This window comes from Pseudorca crassidens, chromosome 2 (assembly GCF_039906515.1).
Source record: "Pseudorca crassidens isolate mPseCra1 chromosome 2, mPseCra1.hap1, whole genome shotgun sequence".
NCBI classification, from domain to species: domain Eukaryota; kingdom Metazoa; phylum Chordata; class Mammalia; order Artiodactyla; family Delphinidae; genus Pseudorca; species Pseudorca crassidens.
The window spans coordinates 32,037,228-32,052,883 of NC_090297.1; the positions used below are offsets into that span (position 1 = coordinate 32,037,228).

The window sequence follows — 15,656 nt, forward strand, 5'->3', positions numbered from 1 at the left end:
GATCCTGGAACCGTGTTCTTACCACTCGGCTCCAGGTCCCCAAGTAAATGATGGGGGCGGGAGGGTAGACAAACACAGCAGGCTCTTCCGCATAATTCTGGCTACTGTTTACTGAGCGGTGCCAGGCACTTGCTAAGTTTTTCAATGCCTTAACCTGTATAACCATTGCACTATGGTACAGGTACTATTATCCTGATTTTAAAGATGAGGAAACTGAGATGCTGAGACTTCAAGCAACCTGTTCAAAATCTCACAGATCTCAAGTAGCAGACCCTGAATTAAAACCTGGTCTTCCCCACTGTGCTCTCCCACCTCCAAGGCCAACCTTCCTCACTGCTGTGACCCAGTTTTCATATCTGCTCCTTTGGATCTGGGCACCCAGGACCTTGGGCCAGTCACTTATACTCTTTGAGACTAGACTTCTCCCCTGTCACCTAGGGGCAATAGTAGTCATTTATCTCAGAAGGGTGAGAAAAGACTGAGAAGATGGGGGCGGGGAGGAGTAGCCAGGCATCAGGGATTCACAGGGCACACCATTCTGGTGGCCAAACAGAGTTTTGGAGAAAAGAGACCCACCGTCAACTCTTGGACAGAGAAATACCTTTGGAAACCATCAACAAAATGAAAAGGCAACCTACTGAATGGGAGAAAATATTTGCAAACCACATTTCTGATAAGGGGTTAATATCCAAAATATATAAAGAACACACACAACTCAATAGCAAAAAAACAAACAATCCAATTTTTTAAATGAGCAGAGGAACTGAATAGACATTTTTCCGAAGAAGACATACAAATGTCCAGCAGGTACGTGAAAAGGTGCTCAACATCACTAATCATCAGGGAAATGCAAACCAAAACCACAATGAGCTATCACCTCACACTTGTTAGAATGGCTATTATCAAAAAGACAAGCGGGGCTTCCCTGGTGGTGCAGTGGTTGAGAGTCCGCCTGCCGATGCGGGGGACGCGGGTTCGTGCCCCAGTCCGGGAAGATCCCACATGCCGCGGAGCGGCTGGGCCTGTGAGCCATGGCCGCTGGGCCTGCGCATCCGGAGCCTGTGCTCCGCAACGGGAGAGGCCACAACAGTGAGAGGCCCGCGTACTGCAAAAAAAAAAAAAAAAAGACAAGTGATAACAAGTATTTGTGAGAATGTGGGAAAACGGGAACTCTTGTGCACTGTTAGTGGAAATGTAAATTGGTGCAGCCACTATGGAAAATAATATGGAGGTTCCTCAAAAAATTAAAAATAGAACCACCATATGATCCGGCAATCCCACTTCTGGATATATATCCAAAGGAAATAAAAACAGGATATCAAAGAGAAAAAAGTGTAGGTACGGTAGTGGTCACTTTGCAATATGTACAAGTATTGAATCATTACGTTGCACACCTGAAACTGATATAATATTATATGTCAATTATATGTTAATTTAAAAAAAGATATCTGCACTCCCATGTTCATTGCAGCATTATTCACAACAGCTGAGACGTGGAAATAACCTCAGTGTCCATCTACAGATGAATAGATAAAGAAGATAAGGCGCGTGCGCGCGCGTGCACACACACACACACACACACACACACACAAGGGAATGCTATTCAACTATGAGAAAGAAGGAAATCCTTCCATTTACGACAACGTGGATGAAACTTGAAGGTATTACGCTAAGTGAAGTAAGCCAGAGAAAGACAAATACTTCATGATATCACTTATATGTGGATTTTAAAAAGTTAAAAAGTCAGAAGAGTAGAAAAGTGGTTGCCAGGAGCTGGGGGTAGGGGAAATAGGGAGAGGTTGGTAACAGGGTACAAACTTTCAGCCGTAAGTTGAATAAGGTCTGAGGAGCTAATGTCAAACGTGGCGACTATAGTTGATAACATTATTATATAATTTTGAAATTTGCTAAAAGAGTAGAAATTAAATGTTCTCACACACAAAAAAGAATACATATGTGAAGTGATGAATGTGTTAATTAACTAGATGGGGGGAATGTTACATGTATATGTATAGTAAATCATCCTGATGTACACTTTAAATAACTTACAATTTTATATGTCAATTATACTTCAATAAAGTTGAAATAAAAATAAATGAATAAAAGGTAGACAGATAAAAAGAAAAATAATGTGGTCACTTAATAGTCACTTTCAAGACGGATAAAGGATTTATTGTTAAGTGAAAGACAAAATGGCAAAACAGTGGGCATTTAGATTCCACTTTGTAAAAAAGAATAACACAAATTGATAAAATATCAGGGCTGGTTGCTGGGGAAGGGCGAAGCTAAAGGACTAAACATTGGTTCTCCCTGAGGTAGACAGAGGATTACTAGGAGCTTCCATATTATATGTTTCTAGACATATGGTCTGAATTTTCTATCATGAAATTCTATAATGAATCTATACGGTATGAATTTTCTACAATGAATATGCATCAGTTCTATAAATCCCAAAACAAAGATAATCACGTTCCTAGTTTACAACACATGCTCACATTTAATACAGTCCAATTCAGCAGCACGTACTGCACCTAATGATGGGCCCTGGGCCAGGGGGAGAGGCAGCTTCTGTGTAGGACAAGAGCAAAGGATGTGCAGGCAGGGAGACAACCTGCTGTGTGCCTTGGGAAAACCACCAAACTACCCTGAACCTCACTGTCCTCTTTTTATTTTTATTTTTTTTTGCGGTACGCGGGCCTCTCACTGCTGTGGCCTCTCCCGTTGCAGAGCACAGGCTCCGGACGCGCAGGCCCAGCGGCCATGGCTCACGGGCCCAGCAGCTCTGCGGCATGTGGGATCTTCCCGGACCGGGCCATGAACCCGTGTCTCCTGCATTGGCAGGCGGACTCTCAATCACTGTGCCACCAGGGAAGCCCCCTCACTTTCCTCTTTTTAAAGAAAGATGTGACAGTAAATGTGAGATGAAATGAAAGGACAGACATGGAGGTTCTGGGCATGTGGTCATCACTGGGTGTCATCTCACACAATCCCTGAACAGCCCCTAGGGTGGGTACCATGAGTATCTCCATTTTACAGAGGAGATGACTGAGGTTCCTAGAGGTGGACTGAAAATCCAGATCACACTGAGAGTAGTGGGTGGAGTCAAGATGCAAATTCTGTTGAGTCCCAGGCCAGAACCCCCAGCCCAGAACCCCCAGCCCAGTCCTGCCTGCCCTCCCACTGTCCATCCGCTCCCGGTTTCCAGAGAGAGGCGTCACTGTCAAGACCACGTGAAAATCACCTTGTGGCTGATGTACAGTTATCTGTCTCTCTCTCTCACTGGAAGGTCAGCTCCACAAGGGGAGACTTAGTTTCATTCCCTGTTATATTCCAGGAACTAGAAGGGAGCCTGGCACAGAGCAGGTACTACATGACAATTTGTGGAGTGAATTCAGGAAAATATGCAAGAATTGCCTACTAAAGAACCAAAGAAAGTGACCCTGGGGCTCACGGAGGGGAAGGTCAGGGGGCTGAGCAGGACCCGGGCCAGGTCCCTCGCTCGCACTGAGCCCTGCGTCTCCCGAATCCAACAGCCTCAGCTCATCCCCACCCCTGTCCTCAGCCACCCAGGATCACGGGAGTGAATCAGTCCAGTCCAGGGAAGGGTCAGGACCAAAGTGAAGACGGCCCATCCAGTTCTGGCTACACTTCTGCCTGCAGTGCTCTTTGTGCCTCAGTTTCTCACTCTAGAGCATGGGCACCTGGTGCTCCAAGGAGAGGAGGCGGAGAAGGGCTCAGCAAGAACATGCAGAGGTGGTCTCTGCTGCCTCATTCCTCCCTCAGGGCTGGCTGGGCCGGCTGAGGCCCTCGGGGGTCCAGCCAGTCACACCGAGCTGGGCGGCGGGATGGGTGGTGGTGTGAGAAGCTGCCTCCGAGGAGCCACAGGGCCGGGGCTGGGAGGCACCTCTTTTTTCTGACACCATCGCTGTGGACTGGACAGGAAAGCAGAGGCCCAGAGAAGGGAAGGGATGTGGCTCGGGACGTGCAGGAGTCCACGGCAGGCCCAGGAGGGACAAGAACCTGGGCGCTGCCTCCCAGATCAGGGCCTCCTCCCCTGAGCTCAGGCGGCACCAGGGACAGGCTCCGTCTGCTCCTCGAGGGCACTGGCCCCGTCACTGTGTCCTGGCCAAGGGGAGCCAAGAGTCCACAGGCAGAGATCGACAGGCAGGCCAGGCAGGGCCCAGCTCTGACCGCAGCCCTGGCCCCCAACACAGGCCCTGTCAGTCACGACACGGCTCCTAAAGCATCTGCTCAAAAGCAGAGGCCTGACCCCTGGACGGCAGGCCCAGGCCTCTGGGTCCTACAGGTGCCACTGACGGTCAGGGGCCCGGCAAGCACCAGGCCCGGCTGGCTTCTCAGGAGCTGATGAGGCCAATAGCAGAGGTGGAGCTGGAGCCAACAGGTGTGGGAGCCTCGGCGTGGGCGCTGATGCCACAGCGACTGCTGTTAGACTCCACGGTGGTTCAGGGGCCGCTGACCTTCAGGGGCCTGGAGCCGGGGCCTCCAAAGGAGGAAACAATCCTGGTAGGTTCCATCCCCCACATCAGCCTAGGTAATTACCAGTTAAATCTACTCGAACTGAAGGAGTTTTACTAGTGCGATTAGTACACGAGAATAAAGAAGGCCCTCAGACAGCTGGCTGGACTGCCCACAGGCCAGGCTTCCACTGAACAAAGATCTGCTTGTTAATCCACAGTGTCAGAGGCTTTAGATCTTCATGAAACACACAGAGGTGGTGTGGGAAGAAACTGCGATTTGGAATCCACAGCCTGGATGATGCCATGGATGTGCTGTGTGACCCTGGGTTGGTTATTTAACCTCTCTGAGTCCATGAAATGAGGCTGGTAAAACAGCTTCCCAAGTTGCTGCATGGGTGAAATGAGTATTTATAGGACTATGGAACTTCAAATGCTAGTTTTTATTCAAAAACAGATAGAAACACCTTTGGCTGACTTTAAAAATCTGTTTCTGGGTTTCACATGTCTATAAGACATGTGGGGACATTTCTATCACAACCACACCAAGGCTGAGCGGCAGCTGGGAGGGTCTGGTATCAGCACTGACCAGGGCCAGGTTCACCCTAAAAAGGGGGCTGACTTTCTGCCCCTCCCCCTCTATCAACCTATCACACAACAACTCTGAGGAGCCCCATTTTACAAGCAGAGATCTGAGGCTCAGAGAGGGCAAGGGACTTCCCTAAGGTCACAGAGCAGAAGCTGGAGGGCAACCAGCTCCTCCTGAGCTCAGGGTGCTGCTCGACTCACAGCAGCAGCTCCCACCAGGGCTGTGCACCCCTTGCCCCAGGGGATGCTGGGGGAAGAGGGACATGGGCTAGGCGGTGACTCACTCAGATGGACGGCTCCCCTGGAGGCATTCTCAGGGTGACTGCATCCACAGCTCTTCTTGGTCCTGAGCCCGGGGTCAGCTTGCCCCCAGCACGGCGCTCCAGCCTCAGTTCCACATGTGGTCGCCTCTGTCCCAAGTCCCCACCCCTGCCCTCTAACCAGGAAGGTGGCATCTAGAACCCGCCAGCCCAAGTCCTGTGCCTGGCACTGGGCTCTCCGCAGAGGTTAACGGCTGCCTCCTGCTGCTCGCTCCCCCACCTGAGCCCATCACGAGCTCTGGTTTGGGGGGGACGGGCCTCCTTGAGGCAAATGGCTGAAGACCCACAAAACTTACTGTCACTCTGACCCCTGGGTTTCTCTGCCGAAATCCCTCTGAAAGCTCTCTCCACCTTGAAAGCCTGCCCTCCTGACACAGAAACGTCACCTCCTTGAGCACTGGATGGAGGGCCAAACAACCTGGGCCTGTCCTGGCTTGGCCACATAGAGGCCACATTGTCCTGAGCAAGACACTGCCTCTCTGAACCTCACTGTCCTCATCTGGGAGATGGGGATGAATATCATGTCGCTAACAGGGTTGTTGGGAGGGTTAAGAGCGGTGCTGTAGGTGAAGGGAGGCTGGTGACCATGGCAAGGGTCCTCTCCCTGCTCTGGGTCCCACAGCTCTCCCCACCTGGGGCTGAGCTGTAGTCCTTGGGTCCCCAGGTCCAGCCTAGTGTCTGCCTCAGCTCAGACTCCTGCCCCTCACTGGCCACAGACAGGAGGCAAAGCAGGTGGGGGACATATGTTCATGAATGTAGATTAAAGAGAGTTTAGTAATGGAAAACGTTATCTTTGAGAACTTTAAGGGTAAATGGCTCCACGATTTGGAGTATAATTTCTGCAGAGAGGAAAAGCTGGGCTTTACGTGGGAGAACAAAGAGGGTCCAAGCTGCCCATCAGGTCATTCAATGGCCTGGACACTCATTCCATGACAAGCCAAGTCCCGGGTGTGAGCCCAGGGTGACAAGACCACAGTCCCTGCCCCGCTGAGCTCAGAGTCTACTCCTTCTCCACCGTCCCACCCCGCAGCAGCACCCCACCCCCACGTGGCCCAGGGAAGAGGCTGCTGTGGACTCAGAACAGCTGGGTCCTCATCTCTACTCTGGTGCTTTGATGATGTGACCAGGGTTTTCCACGCTGAACTTTGTCCCTCTCTTCAGTACTGCCCCTATCAACGTGACAGCATCACAGCCTCTGTTTACTCATCTGCCTCCCTTCCCAGGACCAGACTGTCTTCCTGGCACTGCCCGCGTCCACTCGACACTACATGAATCTTACCATCAGATGTGTTTGGCTGCGGGTGAATGTACGCCTCTGGGACTCACATTCCTCATCTGTCCCTGACGGATCGGCAGCTCACCGACCCCCAACCCCCTGAGACTTCGCTGCCCTGACCCGGGCGGTTTACCCTCCCGCGGTACCTTGTCCACGACAAGGGGATTCCCCGTTCCCAGCAGGGCGCTCGCCCTGCCCGAGGTGGCGCACACGCCCCTGCAGCCCGCGCCCAGCCTCCGAGGGGCCCCTCGGCCAGCCGTCCCCCACGTGCCTTCTCGCGGGGTCGCCGCCGCCCACCCCGGGCCCGCTCTCACCCATGTTGACGAAGCTCATGACCAGGTCGGCGCGGCCCAGGCGCCGCTCGGGGGTCCCGCCGTCCTCGTCGTCGTCGCTGGCCATGGCGCGATACACGTCCAGCATGAAGAGCGGCGCGGACGCGGGCAGCCGGGCGGCGGCGGGCGGCGCGCGGGGCCGGGGCCGCCCGGGCAGCCCGAGCACCGCCAGGATCTCGCGCTGCAGGTAGCGGCGCTCGCGCGGGCCCAGGCGCCGTTGCGGGCAGCCGGGCGAGGGGCGCGGGCCAGAGGCGCCGCCGCCGCTCAGCGCGCACAGCGCCAGGCCCAGCAGCCAGAGCGGCCCGGGGCGCGCGGCCATGGCGGGACCCGGGCGGCCTCACCGCGCGCGCATCCGCTCCCGGCCGGGCCCGGGGCTGGGGCCGCCCCGACGGCGAGCAGCGAGCCGGGCTTGGGGCCGGCGGGACGGGGCGGGCGTCGCCCGCGAACGCAACGCGGTCCCTAGAGCGCCCGGCCCGTGGCGCCTGTCGCGGCTCCGAGTAGTCGGATGCGGCAGCACCTCCTCGGGCAAGGGCTCCTCCAGGGACCGGGGACCGTCGGCTAGTCTGTCTGTGCCGCCGCGCCAGACAGTCCGGCTGCTGCCGAGGCAGCTCAGCTCGGAGGCGGAGGGCGAGCTCCCGCCGGGTTCCGGGAGGCGCGGACCCTTAGTCTGTGCTGCGAGCCTCGGGCCGAGGTGGCCTCTCTCAGTCCAACTTGCAGCCGTCGGGTCCCGCCCCCTCCGGACCCGACCAATGGGGCACAGGGGCGGGGCCAAGGCCGGGGAACAGAAGCCCCAGGAAGGGGCGCTGGGGGGCGGGCGCTGATGCCCCCGAGATACTACCCACTTGTGGGTGGCGGGCGGGACTGGCGAGGAGTCCGCAGTCCCGCCGTCGGGGGCCTCGCGGTCGTCCTGGGCTCCCTTCCCGCCGCTGGCCACGCTGTCGGGCGGCCGCGGGGACTCAGCCGGGGGATCCAGGGTAGCGGTGCGGTTCGGGGAGACCAGACCCTGCGCTCCAGCGGGGCGTGTCCTTGATCGCCCTTCCAGAGCTGGATCCCAACTCTCCGTCCGGCCCGCAGAGTGACCTTGCAGCCTCACCTGGTGCGCGGAGTGCCGCCCGAGGACCCGAAACGCCTCAGGTGGGTGACAGTCAGGCCCGAGAGTGGGGCGCATCCCTCTGCCAGCAGCCGGGCCCGGGTTCCCGGCCACCGCAGCTCCTCGCCGGCCTCTTGGTGCCTTCTCCGCAGTCCCCTTGCGTGCGCCTTTGGGAGCTCTTTCCTGGACACCTGACGCCGGCTCCGTCACTGCTCCTGGCGCGCCCACCCGCCTGGCTTCCGCGCGCTCCCGGCTGGCGCCTCCGGCGGGCCGCCCCGGCAGCTCCAGCAGCCGTACTGCCACCACTAGGTCTGGCTGGGCGCCCTTCGGACCCCGGTGCCGGTCCAGCCGCGCGCGGGATACGCGCACCCGCTTCCCGCCTCCCGCCGGTCAAGGAGCTCTGGTGCCCTTCCTGAGCCTTTGCGCATCTGAATTGTCACGGCCCTCAGCGGCTTGCGAGAGAAGGCTCCTCACGGAAACTCCTCCATTGACTAGTCCCGTTCTGCACACCCTGCTCTTCCCTAGGCACCTTCTCACCGCATTTATTCGTTGATGGTTAAGGCGCCGCGCTGATTGGAAGAGACACTTAGACTGAGCTCTGAAGGCCGGAAGGAATTGGTTGGGTTGAAGGAAAGGTCAGTGGGAGGAGAATGCTCCAGGCAGAGGAAATAGCTTGTGCGAAGGCCGAGACTCCAAGGAGCGTAACAGTGGCAGGTGACAGTGAGCACTGTCCATGTGCCATCCGTGTTCTGTACCATTTCTTCATGCTCACACGTTGTCATAGGGTAGATACCTAGCCGCCCCTCCCCCACCTCATTTAACAGATGAGGAGGCTGAGGCACACAAGGGTTAAGGGACTTTCCTCAGGTCACACAACACTGGAACTGGGCTGCAGCAGGTGGGCACATGCAGGTGAGCTGTTCAGTGGAGGCTGGAGAGCCTGGGGGGCAAATGGCCAGGTGAGGGTGAGGCTGGAGGCACTGAAAAGGGACAGACTACAAAGGGCCTTGGAAGGCTAGAAGCGGGCTCTTGGCCCCTGACCATAATGGTGCCCTAATGTAAATTCAAGATTAAACTTTAAAATTATGTCCAATAAAATTCACGTTTTTCCAAGATCACTTATAAATTTAAGTATCAAATAAATCCTTAAATAATCATCTGCTGTTGCCTTAGCAACAACGCCTAGTCTGTCTTACCCAACAGATAGATTTCCACACACACCACGTGTAAGGCGAGATAAGAATGCTGAACTTTATCATAAGGATAATGGAGATAAGCCATTGAAAGTGCCCAAGGGCTTCCCTGGTGGCGCAATGGTTGAGAGTCCGCTTGCCAATGCAGGGGACGCGGGTTCGTGCCCCGGTCCGGGAAGATCCCATGTGCCGCGGAGCGGCTGGGCCCGTGAGCCATGGCCCCTGAGCCTGCGCGTCCGGAGCCTGTGCTCTGCAACGGGAGAGGCCACAACAGTGAGAGGCCCGCGTAACGCAAAAAAAAAAAAAAAAAAAAAAATAGAAAGTGCCCAAGACAAGACCAGAGCCTGGATGCAGAAGGGACTCCAGGTAGGAAGGAGGGAGACTGGAGTCAGGACCCAGGGCAGGTACAGTAATAGGAGGGCAGGAAGGAAGACAGTAGCAATGGGTGGAAGGCAGAGGAGAAGGCTGTTTAGGCAGCTGAATCCACAGGGCTTGGTGACTGCATGCAGAGGCAGGGGGCCAAGTCAAAGGGGTGTCCCCTTGTCACACTTTGTCAGGGTCTCTGAATCTCCTGCCCCTTTCACTGTCCCTGTCTATGTCCCTGGGCATCCCTCTGCATTCCCCTTTGAGTCCACACCACATCACTGGGGGGTCTCAGATCGAGCCTGTAATTCTCTGGTTGTGTACTGTACAATGCTGGCCTCCCAGCAAGACTGCAAGCAGCCCAGTACCAGTATTCTTGTAATAGCTGAGATCATTTATCTCAATTTCAGATGAGTGGAAATAACTGTGATCTTTAAACAACAGGCTCACATTCCCATAAACCTAAACAGCAGGTTATAGCCAGTCCAAAGGGCATCACCCCACAATTCAGTTTAGCAACAACCACAGGGGCGCTCTGTGCTGTGCTCCAAGCCAGAGATGAAGCGGATCAGCTCCCCGCCCCCAAGAGGCCCCCACTCTAACAGGGGTGGCCATCAGGTGAACATACAATCTTTTCCAAAAGCAGAATGCGCTCTGACAGAGGGGCCGGCAAAGTGCCTGGAAAGACAGAGGAAGTGGGGACAGGTGATCCTGGAACTCCTGAACTGGAGGGGAACTGAAATGAGGAAGGTTTCTTGGAGAAAGTAGTGTCAAACAAGGGCTTCCCCAGCCACCTGGCAACTCTGTGACCTTGGGCAAGTTACTGAACCTCTCTCAGGTTGTCTCTCACCTACCAGCGAGGCTCATGATTGTAGGACTGTGATGGGAATTACATGAGAATGTACACAGAGCACTTAGCACAGTGACTGGCACACGGGAAGCACTCAATACATGTTAGCTATTGTTATTGCCACTATTATTAATGTATTATTATTACACTATTCAAAGCACTAAAAAAACTTTTTTTCCTGATTACGAAAACAGGTTGCTTATTGCAGAAACTTTTGAAAATACAGAAAGATTAAAAAAATAACAAAAATCACCAAACCCATGTTCAAGAGATAATCACTGGTAATATTTGGTGTATTTTTCTTAAACACATCTGTACATTTTGTTTGTTTGTTTGTTTGTTTGTTTTGCGGTACGCGGGCCTCTCACCGTTGTGACCTCTCCCGTGGCAGAGCACAGGCTCCGGACATGCAGGCTCAGCGGCCATGGCTCACGGGCCCAGCCGCTCCGCGGCATGTGGGATCTTCCCGGACCGGGGCACGAACCCGTGTCCCCTGCATCGGCAGGCGGACTCTCAACCACTGCGCCACCAGGGAAGCCCCATCTGTACATTTTTAATGCAAAAAAAACAAACAGGATCACACTTGCTCTACTGACTTACAATATATTGCAATATTTCACCATGCCGTTGATTATTTCTCATGTGTTTTTTTTTTTTTGGCTTCATGGTATTTTTTCATCATATGACTCATAACATTTAACCAAGTATACATGATTGAATAATATGTTTTTTTTAATATTATGCACATTGCTGTTACAATCTTAAATAATCTGTGCTCACCCATGGTGATTTCTTTAGGATAAATTTCTAGAAATGGAATATTTGGGTCAAAGAGCATACACAGTTTTTAAGGTTTTTGCTACGTATTATCTGCTGCCCAAATAGTACGAGGGTGCCCATTTTCTTTCACCCTTGGCGACACTAGGTGTTATTGTTAAATATGTAAATAAATAAGTCTCTGCCAATTTGGCAGGTAAAAACACCTCTCTACCACTGTCATTTGCACGTAGGGGAATTACTGACTGTTTTCTTCTTGAAACACTCTCCTCCCTCGGCTTCCAGGACCCCCGCTCTCCTGCCTCTCCCCTTTCTCCCGACTACTCCGTCCTACCTACTTCTTCTTTTTTTCAAACTTATTTATTTATTTTATTTTTGGCTGCATTGGGTCTTCGTTGCTGCACAGGGGCTTTCTCTAGTTGTGGTGAGCGGGGTCTACTGTTCATTGCGGTGCGCGGGCTTCTCATTGCAGTGGCTTCTCTTGTTGCAGAGCACGGGCTCTGGGTGTGCGGGCTTCAGTGGTTGTGGCACGTGGGCTCAGTAGCTGTGGCTTGTGGGCTCTAGAGTGCAGGTTCAGTAGTTGTGGCGCACGGGATTAGTTGCTCCGTGGCATGTGGGATCCTCCGGGACCAGGGCTCGAACCAGTGTCTCCTGCACTGGCAGGCGGATTCTTAACCACTGCGCCACCAGGGAAGTCCCAGGCTCATATTTAAGATTTCAATAAATATCTGTGAATTTACTAGTCTCTGACAAAAGAGTAGCCTCCAACCTTCATGAATCCTTCCACTAAGACTTGCTCACTATTGCGTGGGAGCAATGAACAGAACAAAGCTGTGTTGGAATGTGGGTGTCGGTGTCCAGTAAGCCTTCCTCTCTTGCTGTGTGCCTGGCTTTCTTGCACGCCAACCACAAATGCAAATCCATGAACTTTCATTACTGAAACCACAAGGTTAAATTCATGATCGCCAAGACCTACTCTATATAGAATATGAAAAAGAGACAGCAATTTAAAAGAGCAGACGGAGGGGCTTTCCTGGTGGCGCAGTGGTTAAGAATCGCCTGCCAATGCAGGGGACACGGGTTCGAGCCCTGGCCCAAGAAGATCCCACATGCCACGGAGCAACTAAGCCCGGGCGCCGCAACTACTGAGCCTGTGCTCTAGAGCCCGTGAGCCACAACTACTGAGCCCACGTGTCACAACTACAGAAGCCTGTGCACCTAGAGCCCGCACTCGCAACAAGAGAAACCACCGCGATGAGAAGCCCACGCAGCCCAATGAAGAGTAGCCCCTGCTCGCCGCAACTAGAGAAAGCCGGCGCACAGCAACGAAGACCCGACGGAGCCAAAAATAAATTAATTAATTAAATTAAAAAAAAAAAAAAGCACAGGGAGTAGCTTGGTGGCCTAGTGATTAGGATTCCTGGCTTTCACTGCCATGGCCTGGGTTCAATCCCTGGTCAGAGAACTGAGATCCCGCAAGCTGCACCAGGCAACCTAAATAAATAAATAATAAAAGAGCAGGGACAAGTTTCCCATAAGAGATACTACAGGAGTGGAGATTATCCGATGTTACCACCAATACATGTAATCTTTGCACTTTGTGATCTGAGGACCTATCACAGATACGAATACGATCACAGGATCCTGTCCTGAGCTCCTATCTCGTGATCATGTCAGACCCACAGGCTGCCTTGGTGTAGGCGCACTATAATGCCTCATTAAATGGCCAATGAGAGGCTTCAGAGGTGCGTCACTCACCTTCCTGACTGCATCCAGGATGCTGGGAAAATCCAGTCCATCATGCTCCGAAGGTGTGATTACATGGCAAGAATAAACATATAGACATAAGGAGACAGTCTTGTCTTCATGGGGAATCTCCAGCCAGTGGGTAAGGTCACCTCCCGTTAATGGACTAAATGCTTCAATTAAAAGTCAGAGATTGTCAGATGAGTTAAGGGAGAAAAAAAAAGCAAGAACAGATGATAATCTGTCTATGAAAGATGCACTGTAAATACAAAACACGGGTTGGAAGTAAGTGGATGGAAGAAATATATCATGCAAATAAAAAAGTAAGAAGGCTAGAGGGACTGTGTTAATATCAAGTAGACACTAGACTTCAAGATAAAGAATGTTAGCAGAAATAATGATAAAAGTGTCACTTCATCAGAATCCATCCTAATGAAACAGGAGGGTATTATGCACCTGAACATGACAGGCTCAGGCTACACTAAATATTGATGAGTGTGGTTCCAAAGTGGTTAAAAAGTCCTCACGTTTATTTTGGGAGTCAGTGGAAATGGGTGTCTTTCCACCTGAAATTAAATCCATTTTGTGACCCAAATGACACCAATGGATGATTGGATTGGGGATGGGGGTGGAGGTGGGGGAAACCTCTCAAAGTGACGTTTACATATCGCCAAATCTGAATCAAACCAATTTCGGTAAATTCTTTGTGGCTGATGCAGAACCCTGGCAACAGTTTGTTTAAACACACAGAGCAGGGAGCTGCCTCTCTGACAAGCAGAGATACAGACATTTTGAGACTTCCTTTCTCCCCTAGGAGGGTACCCTGAGCCGAAGGCACATACAGGGGGAGGACCCAACAGCTTTGCCCTGCACGCAGCCCAGATCTCATCCCTCACCTTATGGGCATCTGTGAGGTTCATGATGAGGTTGAGATCCCCGTGCACAGGCTGGTCCTCAAGCCAGCTTCGGCTCCACCTTGTACAACCAGTTGACCACGGCCAGCAAAGTGTCCATAAACTGGCCTGAAAACAGCAGGACCTCCATCAACTTGGGCTGCCTGAGAAAAGCACACAAACCTTCCCAATTCAGGGGATCTCTTTTTTATGAATAGCCCAACTGAAGGGGAATATTGATTGAACCCTATATAGAGAGGGACCTCCATATTGGAGGTTAGAATGGTTAGAAATGCAGTTAAAAGTTATCAAGATGATGGGAATTCCCTGGCGGTCCAGTGGATAGGACTCGGAGCTTTCACTGCAGTGGCCCGGGTTCCATCCCTGCTTGGGGAACTAAGATCCCGCAAGCTGTGCAGCAAGTTATCAAGATGACAACAAACCCACAGACAACAAAAGAAAAAATAGATCAATTGGACTTTTGGACATTAACAAAATTTAAAACTTTTGTGCATCAAAGGACACTATCAATAGAGTAAAGGGATAAAAGGCAACCCACAGAATGTAAAAAAATATTTGCAAATCATATATCTGACAAGGAATTAATATCCAGAATAATAAAGAACTCCTAAAACTCAGCAACAATAAAACAAACAACCAATTTAGAAATGGGCAAGGGACTTAAATAGACATTTTTCCAAAGAAGATGTATAGATGGCCAATAAGCACATGAGAAGATGTTCAACATTACTAATCATTAGGGAAATGAAAATCAAAACCACAATGAGATACCACCTTACATCCATTAGAATGGCTATTATCAAAAAAACAGAAAATAACAACTGTTGGTGAGGATGTGGAGAAATTGGAACCCTTGTGTATCGCCAGCAAGAATGTTAAATGGTGCAGCCAATGCAGAAGACAGTAAGGAAGTTTCTCAAAAAACTAAACATAGAAATACCATATGATCCAGGAGTTTCACTACTGGATATATATCCCAAAAATCGAAAGTCGTGAGTTGAATAAATATTTGTACACCAATGTTCACGTTATTCACAGTAACCAAAATGTGGAAACAATTCAAATGCCCATCAACAGATGAATAGACAAACTGTGGAGTATACATACAATAGACTATTATTCAGCCTTTAAAGGGAAGGAAATTCTTTTTTTTTTTTTAAGTATAACAAAAATAATTTAATGGTCAGTTTATAGCATTTCTATAGTTTAGTCTCAAAATTATAAAAGGAAAAGGTGAAAATATAGTAAGATAAATACATTAACTGACAGTATACTATAGATGGTGTGGTCTGGCAATGAGATACACGTGTTTAAGTTGTATGATGTTTGAAAACTTTGAATCTTGTCAGGGTGTCTCTGTTGAGACAGAGACAGTATTATTATAGTGTAATGTATTATATTACATTATAATAACGATAATGTAGACATTATTATTTTTAATAGTAATGTTTACATTTTTTTTTTACATCTTTATTGGATTATAATTGCTTTACAATGGTGTGTTAGTTTCTGCTTTATAACAAAGTGAATCAGTTATACATATACATACATTCCCATATCTCTTCCCTCTTGTGTGGGAAGGAAATTCTGACACATGCTACAACATGGACAAACCTTGAAGACCTTATGCTTAATTAAAGCTAGGCACAAAAGGACAGATATTATGATTCCACTTATATGAGATATCTAGAGTAGTCAAACTCATAGAGACAGAAAGTAAAATAGTGGTTTC

The 15,656-nt window shown here is 50.9% G+C and overlaps 2 protein-coding genes across 3 annotated transcripts in view; one reads left to right on the forward strand and one right to left on the reverse strand.

Annotated features, from left to right (window-relative positions):
- Positions 1-7,310, reverse strand: part of BMP8B (bone morphogenetic protein 8b) — a 30,817-nt gene extending 23,507 nt beyond the window's left edge. Inside the window, exon 1 of the mRNA XM_067725649.1 lies at positions 6,974-7,310. Within this exon, the coding sequence (XP_067581750.1) occupies positions 6,974-7,310 (337 nt within the window). The remainder of the gene's footprint in view (positions 1-6,973) is intronic.
- The window catches only part of CAP1 (cyclase associated actin cytoskeleton regulatory protein 1), a 359,457-nt gene that overhangs the window by 123,553 nt on the left and 220,248 nt on the right, over positions 1-15,656 (forward strand). The gene's annotated exons all lie outside the window — the stretch shown is intronic.